A 16,211-nucleotide genomic window follows, 5' to 3' on the forward strand; every position below is an offset into this window, starting at 1 on the left:
CAAATTAGTGTGAGAAGAGGCATAAATGTTATATTGAAAGCGAAGACAGAGTCTGCAATTGTACTCGTTTTCCTATGTCCTTTGGAATCATGCTGAAGAGTTATATCATCCAGAACCTGAAAGGGGCCACGGGGGAGGATGCAAAGGCCTCGTTCCATTTCCTTATGTCACCAAATGCCTTGCTATTAAGATTGAGAGAAGTAAAGATTTCAGTAGGCTACTTGGTGAAAACTTGCTGACATTAATGACTCAAATTCTCAGAGAGACTGCAAGGAAAATGGTGTCACCGCTGTCATTCAAGACATTTAAGATGAAATTTCAAAAGAAGGCTGTCAGGCGTAATGACTGCCAGATTCTATTATATCATTCCCAGAGGGCGGATCACACACTACTATGCAGCCGGTGGGAGGTTAAGATTAAAGTTTGAAAAGAAGCTGCACAGGCACGGAGAGGAGGTGAGGTGGGCGTGCGACCTGAGGGCGGCTGCTTCACGACCAGGAGACATCACCGCGACATTCCCATGGTGACTTGGGGTCTTTCGCATTGGATATGATGAAACCTAACACCATCAAGGCATTTCAACAAGATCATGCTCTTGGGGCTGAAAAAAATTCAGGAAAGTGTGAGCTATAAATGGTATAGATTTATTAATTTACAATTAGAATATTCCCTCCAGTGACCGGATGTTTGTGTCTGCATGCATTCCAGTACCAAGACAGCTGCAAAGCCTCGTCAGGAATCACAAGGCAGCCGTGTGAGAATGGGGCACCCCTGGTTCTCGGCCTGGGCTGCACATTGCAATCACCTGGGGTGCTTTAACACCAGGGCCACTCTAAACCCAATAAATCTAAATCTGAGTTATTAGGACCCGAGACATCAATAGCTTTACCATCTCCTCACGTGATGCCGGTGAGCAGCCCGGGCTGAGGACCCCGGGTCAAAGCAGAGGTCATCCAGGCCCCCGGGGCTCCAGTCTTTAGCCTCATCCCTTCCATGTAGGGATTCATACTCTTGCATTTCGCAGACCACTGGGGTTTTGTTTTGTTTTGTAAATTGGAAACAGATATAAATTTGCCAATTTTTTAATTTGCCAAGTAAGAACATTAAAAATTCAACTACCATGATTTTATAAAGGAAGGAAATCTTAACCACAAAGATCAGGATCAAAGGTTAACTCACTGTGTCCTAACGACTTTCCTCATGTTTCTACAGATCAGGGAAATTTTCGTTATAGACTGGTGCATACTTAAGAACTGGTGCCATCTAATTGCTCTCTGCATCCGTAGTCAGGGCTCTTCTTGGATAGCTCTAGATATATTTGGCTAGGTTTTTGTTCATTGAACCACTGTGTTATGTCACCGACCCTTCTCTTACCACACCCTTTCTGTAGAGGTATTAATAATATTGATTATGTTGTAGGTAATTTCTGTTCCCAGGCTTGGAAATGTTCTGTCTCTTTCAATTACGGAATACATTGATTTAGTTAGCAGAACTCTCCTTAGACATCTTAAACTATGGTTTCTGGAATGGGTGTGGCACACATACCCCCAGAAAACCACTTTTTGTGGGCACTGGTGTTTTGCTAGCGGACAATGATGGCAATTACTCTAAATCCAGCCGAGAATTCACTGGGAGGCCAAGTAACCTGTAATTAGTTGTTTATTGGGTATGACAAGTAATCTGAACTAAAAAGACTCACTGATATCGTAAACCTAATTTGGAGTGCCTCTTTTGAATCTTGTGTATGCCCCATTCTTTTGAAGCCCTGGCTTATGCTGCCCGCCTCTTCCTCCAATGAGACCCTGGCATTCCTGAGTCAGTTCTATGCACAGTTGTCTCTTTAACAAGACAGACCCTGGCAACTACTAAGAGAGAATAGCTGTGCCAAAAAATCCAAGTCTATATTCTCCTCAAAGTACACACTACCTAGAGACTCATCTATGCTGACAATGGTATAAAATAAATCTTCATTTATTAATTTCTTTTAAGCTGCCATGCTGAAAGGTAGATCAAGATAATAGAAACTAGCACAAACATGTGCTTTTGATCAACTGGAAAAATTCTATTTGCAGATGTCTCTGTTCTTCAAGCACCCAAGATGTATCACTAGCAGTGGGTTACTCTGTCCTTGTTACCCCCAGTTCAACCCCACCCAAACTGAAGAGCTTGTCATCTCTTCAAGGTCAAGGGCTGCCTAGAACACACATAAACCTCATAATTAGAAGACCTGGATTTGCAGTCAGCATCACTACTTTCTTGAGCAAATTGCTTGATCTCTCTGAGCCTCAGTTTCTTTACCTTTAAAATGGGGATATCATCATAATATTCACCACCATACCATCATCATTTTCATCATTACTTTATATGGTATTGTGAGATTAAATAAGAATTCAGGTAAAATACTTAGCAAGGTGCCAGACATACTCAGTTCTTACTAAAAGTTGAGAACTTTTGTTCTAAAAGTTAAGAACTCTTTGTAGATCAGAGCCTAGTACAACAGGCATACAACAGATATTCCGTAAACACACACACACACACACACACACACACACACACACACACACACACCAGTCCTATATCTGTTTGCGGGAGGAGGAATCTCATTGGAAATGCAGAATGGAAATGGTGTCACTGAATTCCGAACTTTGGTTTTCAGATCTTGACAATTTAACCAAACTCCCTTTGCTACTTAATCTTGCTCATGACTTTGTCTCTTGTCCTCCTAACCCATCACCTTGGCTGGGACCCTGCTTTGCTATGGCAAATTCTTAGAGCTTTCTGTCTGACCACGGCCACTTTTTCCCATGACAATGCCCTTGTCTTCTTTCCAGATCTTCCAGATCATGGTACCTCTCAGACCCAGAACAACATTCCCTTGCAATTGTCCAGAAGCAGCCAAATGTTTTAAAGGGAAACATTTAGAAATCTAGATATTTACACCTGCATCTCCATAGTTTTGTTTGCCAGGAAAAATTTGAATCATATGCTCTATTGATACATTGGTTCTAAATCACGGATCTAGGAGAAAAGAAGTTAGGAAGACAAGTCCCGGTGGTTGGTCTAAGGCAGGGGTGTCCAACCTTTTTTCAACATTTTTCACCAAGGACCTTATGCGGTAAAATACACAAACAGCCGGGCCACTCACTCGAGGTGAAGTACGTATTGCCTCACCTGGTTTATTTAAGGAAACTAAATATATTTTTGGAATTTGCTGCGGGCCAATTAACAATGGATTGCGGGCCGCAGTTGGCCCACGGGCTGCAGTTTTGACACCGCTGGTCTAAGGCACTTCACATCCATGCAGGACCCCCTTCAGTCCCATCTTTTGTCCGGGTACAATTAACATTTTTCAGAGTCAATTAATATCAATAAACAGACATGTTTTTTCTAATTCTGCCAAAATTCCTCTTCTACCTGCCCCCAAACACACAAAAAAACAACCCACAAAAATAAAAACACATCAATAAATGAACTTCTCAAGTTGCTGAAAATTTACCGTAGGAGCCAAGTCTGTTTCTGAAAGTTTCAACTCATCCAATCAGACAAAAGGCTGAGGAAAGGGGAGGCATCTATCAAGTTACACAGAGGACTCCATCTGTTATCTTAGACCTTTGTTACCAAGTGACACAGGAGGAGATACTCAAAGGCAGTTTGAAAGAGTTTTATTTTACAGATTCTTAGTCCAAAGATTTCAAATTAGAGAGAAATAGAAGCAGAAGAAGCCTTCACCCTAGCATTCTACTGACATTTAACCTGGCCAGAACCTCCGTCGATAGTGAACTTGCCTTTTCAGCTGGGATCTGGCCATTCAGCTTCTATAATAAATGCAGTCAAGGGGCAGTAGCTTCTCGACACTCACAAAGGTCTTGCTTTTGAACGTCACCCTCACAAAAGCCATTTCTCATCATGCCAAGCCAACAGAAGAAAGTCATTTTTTGCATGGCTGGGTTGTTAAGCTTCGTGTGCGCCCTTGGAGTGGTGACAGCCCTGGGGACACCCTTGTGGATCAAAGCCACTTTCTTCTGCAAAACTGGGGCTCTGCTCGTCAACGCCTCAGGCCAGGAGCTGGATAAGTTCATGGGTGAGATGCAGTACGGGCTTTTCCACGGAGAGGGCGTGAGGCAGTGTGGATTAGGAGCGAGGCCCTTTCGGTTCTCATGTAAGTAACAAATGCATTGCAATTCCTTAATACTTGAGGCACACTTGTTGCATGGAATTATTTTTAAGAGTCTTGCCCTGTCTAATGCAGGATTTTTTAAATAGCTGTGAACCATTTGAAACACCTATGACTCTTCTGAGCCATCTCTTCTTCCTAGTTTTTATGATTTTGTGTTTATATTAATTATTTCATCCTTGCTATTATTATTATGACATTATTATTATGACAGCATATAGTTAATGAGTTGCTATGGAGTTAAATGTCTTCAAAAGATAAGTAATTAACATTCTTCTTAAATATTAATATTTACATAAGAAATTCGGGGGTCTTTTTAAAAAAGGAGGGACTTAGAGAAAGAGGAAAGCTGCAAGCCGTGGTTTTCCTTGTGTGTTTTTTTAAACGGTCACTGTTGTGGTCTCCATAACCAACCCCAGCTGATTTTCCACCTTGCTCATGACTCTGTTTCAGGTCTGCTTCCCACTTACCCTTGCTAGGACCTTTCCTGATGATAAGTATTCTCTTGTTTCAAATCAATTTGGAATCACTTAGCTATAGCAATCGAAAACAATCAGCTGCACTAACTGGGAAAGAAATAGTTGCCTATTTAGTACAGAAATTTGCAACTCATTGATCTTCAAGTCAGGTAGAGAACGTGAGACAGTTTTCCTGTTGCGATTTTTGTGAAATGGAAGTATTATCCACAGTATTTATAACCTGTTTATCTTAAGAAGAGAATTTTTAAAAAGTTACCATGTGAATAGGCAACTCATTAAATGAAAATTAATAAGAAGTCATTTGTTATATCTCTCACAGCACACATTCAGAAATTATTATTATTTCAAAAGGGCTGGTTTGGAACAATCTTATGAAGACACAGCCAGTAAATTAGTGCATAAATCACTCTTCAGGAAAGGAGCTTACCAATTGAGGCATTTAAAATGAATTATTATTTTGCCTGGATATTTTTTTCTCTAGCATAGGTAGAAGACTAAATTAATTGAATTTATTATTAACATGCAGTGTCTAATTAAATTTCAATGCTGGCCTATTTATATTTCTGCAACATTCCTGTGTCTTCTTAGTAGTTATTGGACACCAAACTTTCAACTCACATAAGTTCCTAAGTGTTACGAATTTTCATAAGGTGCAAGAATTCACAAAGAATTACTCTTCAGCTTTTTAAGATACTATCATCCACTAGATTTGATAAAGTGGATACCAACTCTTTTTGCTGAATGGTTTTAATTTACTAGGGTAATGGGGCTGTTAGAGTTGTTTAGCTTTCACTGGGGCAGGGGTGTGGAGGTGGTTGGAGAACAAAGCAGAATGTCACATGATTTGCAACTGTATTAAAAAATAAAAAAGGAAAAAAGATAAGTGAAGGATTTAACCATAAGTCACTGGCAGCTAAAGCATGAGTAAAGCTTCGCACAAATGAATTTAGACAAAAGCAGGGAGCATCCAGTGACTTTGCTGGAGCCTTTGCTTTTTCTACACTGAAATGGAGATACCATAGGGCGACCTAACCCTATCTTCTCAACGGGGACTTCCTTCAAGCGAAATTCAAAGCCTCCAAAAAGCTCTGAGTGGATGATTCTTTTCTGTTTCTTCCAGAGTCCAATTTATAATTAGAGTACAACTCATTTCCCAGAACTTCCCTCTTTCGCATTTTCCCTTTAGAAGGTTATTAAGCAAATGTTTGGATTTGCAGAAACTTTCCAGTATAAAAGGAATGCAAAAGGTAACTCATCAAAGTATCAGTCATTTCGTGGTCAGTTTTATTCATGTTGTCATGTTACCTTCAGTTAATATGAATTCACATTTCAATTCTGCTGGATTGCTAAATGCTACCTCACTGACCAAACTTTTCGTTTCCATCAGCATTGGCCAACAGAAATATAATGCTAGCCACACAAGGCACGTGTATAATTTTAAATGTTCTAGTAGCCATATTAGGGAAAAAAAGTAACAGGAAACAAGTGAAATTAATTTTTAGAGACATTTTCTTTAACACAAGATATCCAGAATACCGTTATTTTAACTCTTAATATATAAAAAAGTATTGAGATATTTTACATTTTTTTTTGGGGGGGGGTGCTAAGTCTTTGAAATCTGGTGTGTATTTTGTACTTACAGCAAATCTCAGTTCAGAGTAACCACATTTCAAGTGTCCACTAGCCATTTCAATGTGGATAATAGCTATCATACTGGACAGTAAAAATCTAGATGGAGATTTACTCTGAATAAATTGGGCATTGATGGTGTCCATATTCTAAATGAATTTTTGCTTGGTTGTCTACAATCTTATGTGTGTTATTTTTATGTGCAATGTATGTGTCACTTTTAAAACCCAGATATGTGGTGTAACATGAGGATGAAGAATGGACCAGAAAAATAGTTAGGCTATGTTGTCATTTTTGTTCCTATTGAACGTTCCCTGTTGACTACTCTATCTCTTTTAATTATAACAAGAATCTTCCCTGCCAGCATGCACAGTTATGCTGGGAAAATTTCTGCCTCATTTACTCCGGCTGGTTCTCATCCATTTATGGGTCAGTGGTTCATTTTCTAGAGGTCACTGGCATTCATACGTAGCACACAATTTCATTCATTATAATGAAGAACTGTTTTCTTTGCAAGGCAACACAACTGGTGGGCTTAATTTTTCCTGATGTGTCACCTGTAAAATTTTAATGATGATGTTTAAACTCTAAGTGTGCTATCAAGACAAAAACTGCTAGTTTTGCTCTCAGTGTGTGTGGGTAGGTTTCTGTTTTGGTGGTTTGAAACACTGCAGAGCATCATGAAAATACAATATCCAAGAATCAATGGTATCAATCATTCCTAGGTATGCTGATCTATTCATTGCCAACACATTCAATGAGCCAGTGAAAACTCATGGAATCTTTTTTTTTTTTAATGTGAAAAATAAAAATGAACCAATCATGTGTCACAGCTTGCAACTTGAGCCTTACTTTAAAAAGCATTTTAATTTGTACCTTATGATTGAAAATTTGTAAAAAGCTTAACAGAGGTTTAGCTTATTTCATATTTTAGAAAAGCAGAGTCTCTTTACCAAATAAAGCATGTGATCCAGATTGCAGAAGGGATGTTGAAATTACTTCTGTGAGCAAGCAAGTGGCTTCTCAAACAAATTTTGGGGTAGATGAGTTAGGATTCGGGATCTCTATGACCTCTGACGCTCTGTCTCCACATGCCCTGCAAGCGAGACTCCTGTCTCCTGCTAACCCCACCTGCCCCAGATGATCTACTGGTCACTGTCCTGCACACCTGCACCTCTCCTGTCATCCTGCCGAACCATAGCAGAGCTGGAAAGGTCTCTGACCAACCCTCTTCTGTTAACAGTGCCTGTCTCTTCTCCTTTCTTAGTGTGTGGCCGGTGTGGAAGCAGGCATGGTGGGAGAGGGAGGGAAACCTGGGAGTTCACCTGGGAAGACTACTGGTGGGAGGGGTGGGGGAAGGAAGCCACTTGACCATTTCACCTAGCACGCATGTGTGGTCCTGCCATTTAGCTGTGTGTGTGGCAGGGGGACTACTGTCTACTCTCACTCATTCATTAAAACAGTCCAACAAATAGAGATTCTGTTTTCTTCCCATTGTAAAAAAGTGATTAGTGGGAGGAGGAGAGTAATGTTTAAGAAGCACCAGTGTGAAGGAAAATTTCTCAATTTCTCTCAGCCAAATAAGTTTTTCCTCCTTTGTCATTCCCAGACCTTGCTGTTTGCTCTATTATTTCAAATCACCTGGTATTACAAGTATTTGAGAATACATATTTCTCTGCAAGGAGATCCTGAGCTCTCTCTCCAACCAGACCTAGCGCAGTGCACACCCCCAAGAGGTACTTAGTAAACGTTTGGTAAACTGACACTTTTGACTTTAAGCAGCCGAGGATTGAGGCAGATATCTGCCACTCACTGGGGATTAGACCTTGAGCAAATCACATCACTTCATTGGTTTTCGGTTCTTGCATCTGTAAAATGGGAAGTAAAACTAGGTGATTTCCAGCATCTCTTCCAGTTCAAACTCTCTATGATCTGAGGGTCTGGCTGTTTCAGGAAAAGTCTTTCCAGCTTTAAAACTGCATGACCTGTCTAGTCTCAGTCTCATAAAGCCTCTGCGGACAGATTTCAGCCCATCATCAGAAGTGGTGAGTTTTGTGTGCCGTTACTCTTTGGTCCTCAAAGTTCAGGATTCTGAAATTATTCTGAAATATCTACCATTTGTCAGGGCTGATGAGACAAGCAAGCAGTTAACAGGAATGGGCTTGTAAGCTGGTAGGATGGGACAGGCAAAGAGTTAACAAAAACGAGCTTGTGGGCTAACAGGAATGAGCTAAACATTAACCACTTGGCTCTGACTTGCTGGCCAGCACAGCACATGCAGGCTGACAAGCACCTTACATCCCATCACAGGTGTAAACAAAGTAGTTCCCAATCGCAATGGCAACTCCTACAAACTAACAATCACCCATCATAGACAGGAACAGAATGGTTCCCAATCACAGCAGCAGCGCTCTGCAAACTATTATAACATCCATCATAGAGGGGAATGGACAATTCTCAGGAGAAGACAATTGTAATGGAAGCCCCCCTGCAAGCTGACAAGCATCTTGCATCCTGCATGGAAAAATATGAAACCCCAGCACGCCTTCTTATTGGTGCAGCTGTCCCGCATGGGACTCTGCACTGGCACAACTCCATTTGCCAGTATCTCTCTCTTGCCCCTCTGGCTCCACAGCTGTCTCCATCAGACTGCCCTTGCAAAACTTCTGCCAGTTCCAAACAGAACTCTCTCTCTCTCTCTCTTTTTGACTTTCAATAAATTGTCTTACTATTGTAGAGTCTCATAAAATTCTTTTTACATTCTGTGAATGACCAGGGGTTAATTCTATGCCAAGACGAGGGCCTAAGTGAAATTTCATCATCAAAGTGAATGCTTCTTTTCTTCCTGTCTGTCACAACCTTTTTGTGTAGAAAATTACAGGTTAAAGAGGGAGAAAATGAATGAGATGCTTTGGAAATCTAGGGAGATGGGTTAATGGGTTCCAAGAGCAGGAGCAGCCATAAACACTCAATTTAGAAGGTATTACTGAGAAAGCAAAAAAGGAAGGTCAGAAGACAGGGAGAGCCTGACCTCCTACTTCTTCTAATTTTTTCTTTCTCCATTTTTCCAAGAAAATCCTCATCCATCCTCACTAAAAAAAATTCCCCTTTCCAGAATCTGATTTCTTAAACAGATAATGGCAAGAATTTAGGAATGACCAGTATGTTTGACACTTCAAAGGTATTATTTCCCCACAGGCAGAACTTAAGTAGAAATTATCCTCAAATTGGTGAGAAATATCGGGAAAATGCTTTTGAGGAAAGGAACTTCTGATTCTCCTTTTGTAGTCCAGGAAAAGAACCTTTATTTCTCCTTCCTTCCTAACAAATACCTCTAGTATCCTTACCAGAAAAAAATATTCCACAGAATCAACCTTGAGAATTATAATTTTGCACATGTATGTGCATGTACGCACATGCAGACACACACACACACACACACACACACACACCCCTTCCTTCCTTTTAAATTATCCTACACTTCAAAACATCCAGAAGGCACATGATGAACCTGGCGGCAGCATGTCCTTATGTATCAATAATCACTCTACATGTAAATGGTTGAATTTGCCAATCCGAAGGCAGAGTGGTGGGATGGTTAAATTACCCTCCACCCTAACAGCCAGTAAAGTAGTTGACCTGGGCTTACCTGCAAGAGGAAATAGAAGCTGACAGAACTGCTTCTGAAGCCGCATGGCAGCTAAGTGGAACTTCTGGAACTAACCGCTGGTATGTGAGCTTTAACTTTTGGAGAATGACTCCAAAATTGTTCTCAAAATTTGCTGCTCTGTTTTCTCTTCTAATGTCAGAGGGTAACTCATCTTCCCCAGGGATGTTCAGACAACCCGGAAGAAAAAAATATTTATTTCAGCTGCCCAGTTATTGTGTGCCTTATAAGTGCCAGGCATTTTGCATATATTATCTCCAACCCTTTCACAGAGGTGTTAGGACACTACTCCTCTTGAACAAATATAGAAATTGGAAACTCAGAGAGATCACAAAAATTTCCCAAAGTCATAGAGGTACTAGGAGCAGACCTGAGATTGAAATTCAGATGCATGTTATAGGTCATGCTCATCCCTCTGCCACATTCTGTCTCCTTACAATATGCAAAAGGGATACAAAGAGATGACAAAACATGTAAGGGCAGCCTTCAGTTTCACCATCTATTTAAAAATAATATCGGTACTTCACAAGAGCTAGTTTTCATATATCTGTGTGATACTATTTGGCCTTAAGACTTGATGTCGTTTATTGTTTCTTGTGTTCACAATTTCAGTGAAAATAGTAAAGCCAAGCCTATTTAATAATCTAGGTTGAGCAGGTCACATGCTTATGGCTGATCTTTTGGTTTCTTAATTATATTATTACCATGATGTTGACTATGTTAAAGACAGAGATATTTGATTGCGTCTGTGGTTAGCTGACTGAAGGTCACTGTCAATGAAAATCTTCATGGTACAATCTTCAAAGTTAGTTACTTTGACTACAACAATTATTTCACCACAGCAATTACCAAAATGGCAGGCTCTTTCCTGGGGTGACATGAACAGTTTCAACACAGAGACAGGGGCAAAAAGAAAAGCAGGTATATAATATAGCATTTGATTCACTGCCAAAAGTTTCTAAAAAATTGTATTAAGAGCCAGTGGAGAATTAGAGCATAAATTAAAATCTGATTTAAAAAAAAAGAAAAACAAAAGCTCATTTTTATCTCTCAACTCTATCAGGGATTTCATAAAGTTAAAGGCACATTTTTAGCAACAAAGCTCATTCACATTAAACAATGACAAATTTGCCGTTCACCTAGTCATGCCGCTAAACAAGGTTTGGTATGATGCAGTTTTATTATAGGTATGATAGACCTGACTAATAGCAAACTGTACCTGGCAGACTAATTTATGCAGGATTCATATTTCGCTCACTCCCAGCATGTTATAACTGTGGCAAAGCCATTCTCGGGAGTTATTACCCTGACATAATCATACCCTGTGGATTAGGAGCAGTTAAATGGGTTCTGTTATCAAAGACACATATGTGCCAAAGCAGCTGTCGTCCCTACGCCACCGTGGGTGATTAAGGCTCATTGATGGGGCTGCCTCCGAATTGGCTTGAGTCAGGTAGAAACACTTCAGCTGAGAGAAATTCAGGCGAGGTAGTGAGGAAATTGTATTTTAAATGGTTCTATCATAGCATCAAGTCTCCTCCTTTTAAGTGCTGGGGTCATGGATTTCATTCTCCCTGACCACACAGCCATTAGAAGCCTGGCTCAGTACCTGGGTGTGAGATTATGGTGATATTAAAGGAGATGAATGCGTTGAGCTTATGTCAGGGAATTTCTTTTACTGGATTTTCATAATGACTGGCTGCAGATGGGCTGAGGGGAAAGTCAGATCAAGAGCATTTCTGTAAGAAGAAAGAAATCTTCCCTCTTATTCCCTTTCAAGAAAACGAATAGCCAAGCACCAAGGGGCCAAATACAACTTCTTTTTTTACATGGCTTTTATGTGAAGAAGGACCCGCTGAGAATGAAAACAGGACCTCTGAAGCTACCATTACAGCTTTAATCTAGGAAGCAGTTGCTGCTCCATTGCCGCCATCATTCTCAGAGGCCGCCATCATTCTGAGAGCTTCACAGATGGTATCACCTGCATTTTACATCTGGCCAGATGAAGGTGAAAAGGGTTGATGAGACCCGAACCATTAGACCAGTGGTCCGTAACCCTGGGTGTGCTTTAGAATTACCCGGGGAGTCTTTCAAACTACAGATGTCAAGGCTCCATCCTAGACCAAGGGAATCAGGCTTCGCAGAGGGTTTGGAAGCTCCCCGGGTGATTCTAAGGTGCAGCCACAGTTGAGAACTACTGAGGTGGATGGTGTCCATGACAGGTTACATCAGGTGAGGTCAAGAGTCAGAAGCCCTTGATGTTAGGGCTGGTGGGGAGCCACGGTGGGGGAAGGGTGTGGGGAGAAGCAGGATTTAGCACTATTTCCACACAGTTAGGAAGTTTTCTGGTCAGACTCAAGCTGGGATCCTTGGCTTTCATTCCTTTTGCTGTTCTATGAAGGGTCTCGCGTTTTATCCACACCCACCTGGCCCCACAGGGAATGAGTGCTCTAATTGACGAGTTTGCAGCAAGAAAGTGAACATACTCGGCTTCCAGTCCCCAAGGCTTCCCCTCTTTCCACATCTGCCCACCAGTGACGGGAGCCTGCTCTCCACCTGGTCAGGATGAAGGAGCCAGCTCTGCCCTGGGTGGGAAGCCCTCAGTGGTCCAGCCCTGCTCGACCGGGTGGCTGAGGCTGCCTGATCCAGCAGAACCTGGTGGATGATGTAAGCCATGTTCTCCAGCTGTTTTATCAGAAGTACAGCTGACATTTTGCCCTCCATCTGCCTGTTGCCTGTGGAAGGGCTCTGCTCCTTCCAAGGAGACTACCAGGGGTCCTCTTACTGTGTCTCCCCAAAAATAAGATCAGGTCTTATACTGTATTTCCCTGAAACTAAGACCGGATCTTATATTAATTTTTGCTCCAAAAGACGCATTAGGGGGTATTTTCAGGGGATGTCTTCTTTTTCATGTACAACAATCTACATTTATTCAAATATAGTCATGTCATCTTCTTCTGGAACATTGTCATAATGTACTAAAGGCGTCTGTCTGGCTGACGATCTTAACTGCAGCTTAATTTTGGGGGAGGTCTTATTTTCGGGGAAACACGGTACAGGTGTGCCGTCAGCCCAAATGTCATTTGAGACAAACCAGAGAATGTTCAACGAACTGCACCAGGGGAATAAAAACAAGAATGGGAACAATAAATCAGATCCTGAGGAAGGTGTGTGACAGATATCAAATAAGTAATTAACTACAAATCCAAAGTTCCTGGATTATTTACAGCAATAGTCACCACCTACTCAGGAAAAAAAAAAAATCTAAGCTACAAGACAGAAAGTTCTCCTGAATTCCATGTAATCTAAGGACCCCCATGGGGGTATTTTGGTTCCAATGTACAGATATGTACTCTGACCACCTGTAGGCCAAATAACTACCACCCACTCTCCATGATGGGTCCTGAGACTTGAAAACACAGACATTCTCCCTGCACTGTGTTCTTATACCTCCCACTCTTCTCAACGGGAATATAACTCTCCTGCCATTCTCATCATAGTAAAAAGATACTTAGGCAATTAAAATTTACAAAGAGCTTCCACATAAATGATCTCACTTGTATCTCTCAAAAGCTCTATGATTTATTTCTATTACAATCCACATTTACAGATAAGGGAACCAAGGCATACAGAGACCTACATGCGTAGTAAGGCACAAAACCAGATTAATTCCAAATTCTCCTAACTTCAAAAGTTATGTTTTTTCCAAGCTCAATGTTACTTTTCAGTTAATGCCTGGCTATTTGTCTCCCTTCCCACAAGTTCCTCCAATCTTCTTGCTTTGGTGGTGCATGATCCAACTGCCTAATACTCTTGGTTAATTATAGGTTTTGATTGGCCTTACTAATTCCTATTGTAAGAATTGTAAGATAAAAGATATGACTGTTAAAGTGAAATCAGTAATATATAAAAGGAGAACAAAGTTTCAGGGTAAAATGTAACAGAAGAACCCAGCAGATAGAAATAAAATAAATTTTAAGGCAACCGAAATGAAAGCCATACATTTAGAGGTATCAAATAAAACATGGATTAATGGCAAGCAATAAAGGAACATACTTAGCAATTAGTAAAAACAAATAGTTTTTTAAATTTTATTCTTATTATCCTCCAATGATCTATTGAAAACATCATGACTTTGCATGCAAGACACAAATTCTTCATAAGTTAAAGAGTATATATACCCCCAACAACAACGAAAAGATTATAGGGTCCTTATTACATGCCTAAGCATTTTTCTAGACTCTGAGACTGTGAAGGGAATGAGATAGGGTACTTGTTCACAAACAACTCAGAATCTAACAAAAGTGATTTTCTTTTCTTTTTTATTTCTTCCAGGGCACTAAATTATTTTGTCCATACATATACGTCACTTAATAGTTTCCAAAAATGTTCCTAATGTATTACTCAATTAGAGAATAAACTTTTATATTTATTTATTTATAATTGTATTTATTTATTTTCAGTGACAGAAGACATTCAATATCATATTAGTTTTGGATGTACAGCATAGTGGTTAGACATTTATGAGTATATAACTTACAAAGTCATTCCCCTGATAAGTCTAGTACCCACTTGACACCATATGTAGTTATTACAAAATTATTGACTATATTCTCTATGCTGTATATTACATCTTTGTGACTATTTTGAAACTACCAACTTGTACTTCTGAATCCCTTCCCCTTTTTCACTCAGCCCCTTAATGCCCCTCCCATCTGGAAACCATCCGTTTGCTCTGTGTATCTATGAGTTTGTCTCTAGCAGAAGTGTTCCTAAATAACCAACTGCTTGTAAAAACTATATAGGCACATCGGTCAGAATGGGGTAGGTTATGTTTTACTAAACAGTCCAAATGTCACAGATTTAAATCAACAAAGAATTGTTTTTTGCTCATGGCATGTTTTCTTCAGAGATCAGCTATAGGTCTAGTCCAGGATGAAGCTACCACCTGGCACATTGCCAGTTGTTGTAGCCGAGAGAAAGCGTTATGGAAACTTTCACACTGGTAACTAAATTCTCTCAAGAGACCCAGAGCTGACATATGCCACTTCCACTCATATTTTATTGGCCAAGGCCTATTACCTAGGTAGGCCTCACTTCAGAGGGGCCAAGACGTACAATCTTACCATGAGCCAAGATGGGGAAAAACCCGAAGTGGAGGTGGTTGAATAGCACTCATTACTATCACAATTATTGTATTTGTTCAGAAAGCTCCAAGAAGAAGAGTTATTCTCTCAGGGCCAGGCACGGAAATCGGAGAAGAGTTCTTAAGGATAAGTTCACTAGAGGGCATTGAGGAAACCACTCTGAGCAAAGGAACAGCGTGAGCAAAGGTATGAAGAGTCCACTGTGGCCAGAGTACAGAGACTGTGAGAGGAAAGAGGAGGAGAAATAAGGCTGGAGAAGAAGGCAGTGGCCAGAACGTGGGAGACTTCGCTCGCTGGACTGAAGCAGTAGATTTTATCCTGTAGGCAATGGGAAGCCCTTTAAGGATGTTAAGCAGTATGTGACAGGACAGCAGATGGATTGAAAGAAGATCCAGCGAGAGGTAGGGAGACCAGTCTGGCGGTTCCTCCAATATTTGGTTTGGGTCCCAAACCAAAGCATTGTCAGAGGGACGAAAAGGAGGGGAAATCTTTCCCAAACAGTCAGACGCAAAAATGAACAGAGCTTGGTGACAGGATAAATCCCAGATTTCTGCTGGACAAGATAGCTCTCATAGTTCATCAAGATAAGAAAGAAAAAAAGAAGTTTAGAGGGAAGATGAAATTATTTTTAGTTATGTTTAATGAGGTTCCACTTATGGGCCAGCAACAAGAGATGCCCATTGGTTAGGCAGATCTAGAGGTCGTGAGCGGGACCTGGGGTAGAGCTAGAAAAGAGGCATCAGCACATTAGAGGTGGTAGTTGGAGCTGTGATTGAAGGGGAGGTTGTCCAGGGAGGGGAATCGAATGGGAAAGTGGACGAGTTCTAGGAAACACCGCTGTGTATGCAGAGAGGAGGAGGGACTTGCCAAGGACACCGAGAGGGAGGATCAGGGAGCTGGAAGAGCACAGCTGGGGGAAACCACAGGAGGAGAACCCTTCAACAGGGAAGTAATAGCCAGCCATCCCAAACACCACGGAGATGTCAAACGATAGACAATGAAAACAGTCCTTTGAATTTTATTCTAGAAGGCCACAAGGGACCTTTTCTAAAGCAGTCTTGATGGACTGGTGGGGAAGGGGTGGGGTGTGCTTGTAGGAGCTGAGGAGGAATGGG

The 16,211-nt window shown here is 40.9% G+C and overlaps 1 protein-coding gene across 1 annotated transcript in view; it reads left to right on the forward strand.

Annotated features, from left to right (window-relative positions):
* The first annotated feature begins 3,666 nt into the window (after positions 1 to 3,666).
* The window catches only part of CLRN1 (clarin 1), a 37,959-nt gene continuing 25,414 nt past the window's right edge, over positions 3,667 to 16,211 (forward strand). Inside the window, exon 1 of the mRNA XM_019748853.2 lies at positions 3,667 to 4,159. Coding sequence (XP_019604412.1) covers positions 3,907 to 4,159 — 253 coding nt within the window. The 5' untranslated portion in view covers positions 3,667 to 3,906. The remainder of the gene's footprint in view (positions 4,160 to 16,211) is intronic.

The sequence above is a fragment of the Rhinolophus sinicus genome, linkage group LG01 (assembly GCF_036562045.2).
Source record: "Rhinolophus sinicus isolate RSC01 linkage group LG01, ASM3656204v1, whole genome shotgun sequence".
In the NCBI taxonomy this organism is placed as follows: Eukaryota; Metazoa; Chordata; class Mammalia; order Chiroptera; family Rhinolophidae; genus Rhinolophus; species Rhinolophus sinicus.